This window comes from Mycena indigotica (genome assembly GCF_014461135.1).
Source record: "Mycena indigotica strain 171206Taipei chromosome Unknown Mind.scaff0008, whole genome shotgun sequence".
Classification (NCBI taxonomy): Eukaryota; Fungi; Basidiomycota; class Agaricomycetes; order Agaricales; family Mycenaceae; genus Mycena; species Mycena indigotica.
This window is the reverse complement of record NW_023503007.1, coordinates 1,597,299-1,600,818: the sequence shown is the minus strand read 5'-3', so window position 1 is coordinate 1,600,818 and position 3,520 is coordinate 1,597,299. Positions and strand designations below refer to the sequence as shown.

Sequence of the window (3,520 nt, the reverse complement as noted above, 5' to 3'; positions counted from 1 at the left end):
AAAAGAATCCCTCAAAAGCCAAGCGAGCGGCCGGGTGGAAAAATGTACAGAAGAAACTTGTGCAACTTGAAGATAAGGAGAACCAGCGGCCCACCTTTTCATCCCCATCACCACCTCCAAGCCCGTGAACAAAGAAGCTTATTCATAGTTATGAAAAGAAACTCCGTGCTGCCGACTCCGCTTACCAGAAACTCATCCACAAGTACCAATTGTCACTGCGACATGAGACACGACTCCGGCAAAACTTGGTGGCCAAGGACAAGGAGATAGCGACAGCAAAGGCCGAGCTTGAAGCTGCCACACAAGAAGCTCAGGCAATGCTGTACAAGACCCTGCAAGACAGCTTTGAGCGCGACACTAGGTTCCACGCCATGATTGCAGAGGCGCACACCCGCTTGGAGATGGCGCAAAAGCAAGCCGTAGATGCCGCAGACAGAACTGCATCCACGAGTGCTGATGTGCGCTATCTGAAAGCAAGATTGCGGGCGCTGGAGGCAAGGGCTCAGCGCTACGAGGCTTTGAAGGACAAGCTGCGTGTGGGATCAGCTGAGGAGAAAAAGCGTGCCAGGACACAGCTGAAGAAAGGCCGCACCTTCAAGCAGGAGATACGGGCAATGGTCCGCATGCTGCTTAGCTGTGGCTGCAAGCAAGACCGTATTGGCCAGGTGGTGCGGGAAGTGGCGGCTGCATTTGGGATACAGCTGGATTGGGTGCTGAGTCGACGGACGGTGGGCCGGATTGCATTGGAAGGCCTTGTCATGGCCCGAATGCAGATTGGCTTCGAGCTAAAACAGACCCAAGGTTAGCGACAGTCACAGTTGTTTGCAAAAGAACTGACGACGGACCTCTAGCTTTCACAATGAGCAGCGACAGCACCGGGCGGCGCCACCAAAACTACCAGTCGCACCATATCCATTTAAAGGTCCCTGTCGGGTATGACGCCAACAGTCAGGTCGTCTTTGCAGAGTCACCAACAACGAGATTTGTTGGCGTCCATTTGACAACGGATCATAGTACAACGACCTCGCATGCAACATGGATAAGAGTCTATGACGATGTTATGACAACCTTCAACAAGAGCCCTCTTGCTAAACGCACCGGGACCTTGGACCTACGGGGAATTTGTGGGCGCCTTCGAGGGATGTGGGGCGACCATGCAAATAACGAAAAGGCGCTGTCTGACTCAATGCGGCAGACCAAGTACGACTTGCTGCTGACCGAGCTTGGCGAGGAGCGAATGAAGATGATTGAGGACGATATGGGCGAATTGGAGGGCAGGATGCAGGAGTGGAGTGCAAAGAAAATCGCAGATGCGGGCGGAATTGAGAAGTGGAATGCACTGCCCGCTGCTGAGCGTGCTGCTCGTGATCTGGCCACGACGGCGGCGATGGTCCAAGGACTGGGGGTGGAGGAGCTAGCGTCAATGGATGAAGGGGAAAGGAACCTGTTGACAGTGTGGGTGTGGACAGGATGCTGTATGCATAAGGATCAAAATTCCTTTAAGGGCGGAAATGCGGCAATGACGGCACATTGGAAAGCAATAGGCGCCGTCGGGCCTATCCCACTTGCGAACAAGGACAACGCTGCAGCTGTTCGCAAGGTCCTCCAGCCCGAAAAGGGTGATGCACCAGTGACGGACGAGGACATCAAGAAACTCGAAGATATTGCCTTTGGCGGGGCAAAGCTAATGGCCCTCGCGGGTGCGATATTCCACAATGCACTCGACAAACGAGGACAGGGCGATGCTCACGAACTATTTCTGGAGTTTGCGCTGAACGAGGAATGTGTCCGGCGCTTCCCGCAGACTAACAACACGCGATTCGGGAGCCACGGAGAGGCAGCCGTCGAGCTGATAACCCACCTCGATGTATATCGATGCTTCATGGAGGTCATCCGCATCCGAAAGGTCAACCAGACCTACACCAATATTGAGAAAAATGTTAATGCTGGCCTGCACGACAACCCAACACTCACTGAGCTTGCGGTTCTTGCGATTTACCATATCTTGATCACCGCACCATATATGTGATTCGTCCGTCAGGATGGTGACACAGCACTCAACGGCGTTTCTCTTGGGCCCTTTCACGCGCAAGTTCGTGAGCAGTGCGAGCTACTCATCTCAGAACCCGACTTAGTGCTAGCATTTGACTCTGAGCTGTATCCTCTCGCAAGTCTTGATGGCCGGAGGGCTCTGATAATGAGCATAGCAGTCGGTGCCTTTTCGTTTCCACTCTGCCATCTGCAGCTCTGGAGAACGTGAGTCAGAGTTATGGAGAAGACGAGAACTCACTCAGTACAGCCTCATTATCCTCGACATCGAGGTCCTTGTCAAGCTTGAGTAGTTTGGTGAGGAGGTCATGGTCGCGTTCTTGTGGTGTGAGCGGCTTTGATCGCTTGTTGGCGGCAGCTTCTTCAGTGTCGACGGGGTCAAGGGGTCGCTTTGGAGGCATTTTTGGGCAGTTGTGGGGCATTACGAGCGAAGACAACAGTGTTTTATACCCCCACCACGGGTGCGCATTGACCACATCGAGTGTGCTTTGTGGTCCAGAGCAAAGCGAGAATGATTACTCATGGCAGGCACTGCCACGGCTTGATCCCCGATACCGGATTGATTTCCGATAACTCCGAGTCCGAGTATACCCGCAGGCTCCGACACTGTCACCTGTATTTGTGGCATCTGTGGGAATTAAGTACTTGTATCCGCGGGTGCCATACCTGCAAATGGTTTGGCACAGGTACCCCCGCAAGCACTTGCAGGTATGGACACTCGTGGTGAGCTTTAGTGATAGCCAAGACTATGCGAGATCAGTTGATGCACATCAATATTTCGTCGGTGCCCACCCCCACTTCTAGCTGCTCTGTGACATCACAGTAACACTATCCAAATCAGGAAGACAATAGAGTGCTATTGTCCTGTCAACCAAGGCTATGCTCTATTGTTCTGTCAATAAGACAATAGAGGCTTATTGTCCTGTCAAACAGACAATGGGCCGCAGTTTGATGTGACTGATGTGACTGATTGATGTGTTGTCACATCCCTGTGACCTACCAGTCACACTGGGAACCTAGAAAGCTTGAAATAATTGAAAAGTAGAAGGATTTAAGAAAGTTAATAAGGTCAAGAAAGTGACTGATTCTTGACAACAGCTGACCTAAAGAACGCTAATTGTCGAGTGCAGCCTTGACTGTTTCCTCGCTGAAAGACCCACGAGCATGTTGAAGGAGGTTCTTTATCGATCTTGCTGTCAGGGGAACCTCCCTTTCGGCCCGGAGACGCGCCCGATTCCGGTCCGACTCCGGTTCCAACTCCGGTCCGGCCCTCCATCTCGCCCGCACAATCACCGATCCGTCAACGCCCTCCCGACGGTCGCCCTGGGACCTTGCCTGCGACGCCGCCCAAGCCTTCTGTGCCCGACAGCGGCAGCTACGGACAAGCAGTATATAGTCAGCTACCTAGCAGGCGGACCCTTAGAGTTTCTTCTCTTTGGATCCTCCCCTGCTAGGTCAGTTTCATTTGTAT

General features: G+C 52.8%; 1 protein-coding gene across 1 annotated transcript; it reads left to right on the top strand.

The window, feature by feature from the left end:
* Window positions 1-371: 371 nt before the first annotated feature.
* MIND_00925800 (uncharacterized protein) lies at window positions 372-2,029 on the top strand (the record flags this gene model as incomplete). Its single annotated transcript, XM_037365887.1, has 2 exons — window positions 372-801; window positions 852-2,029. The coding sequence occupies 2 exons, from the start codon at window positions 372-374 to the stop codon at window positions 2,027-2,029; spliced, it is 1,608 nt and encodes a 535-aa protein (XP_037217299.1).
* Between the last annotated feature and the right edge of the window lie 1,491 nt (window positions 2,030-3,520).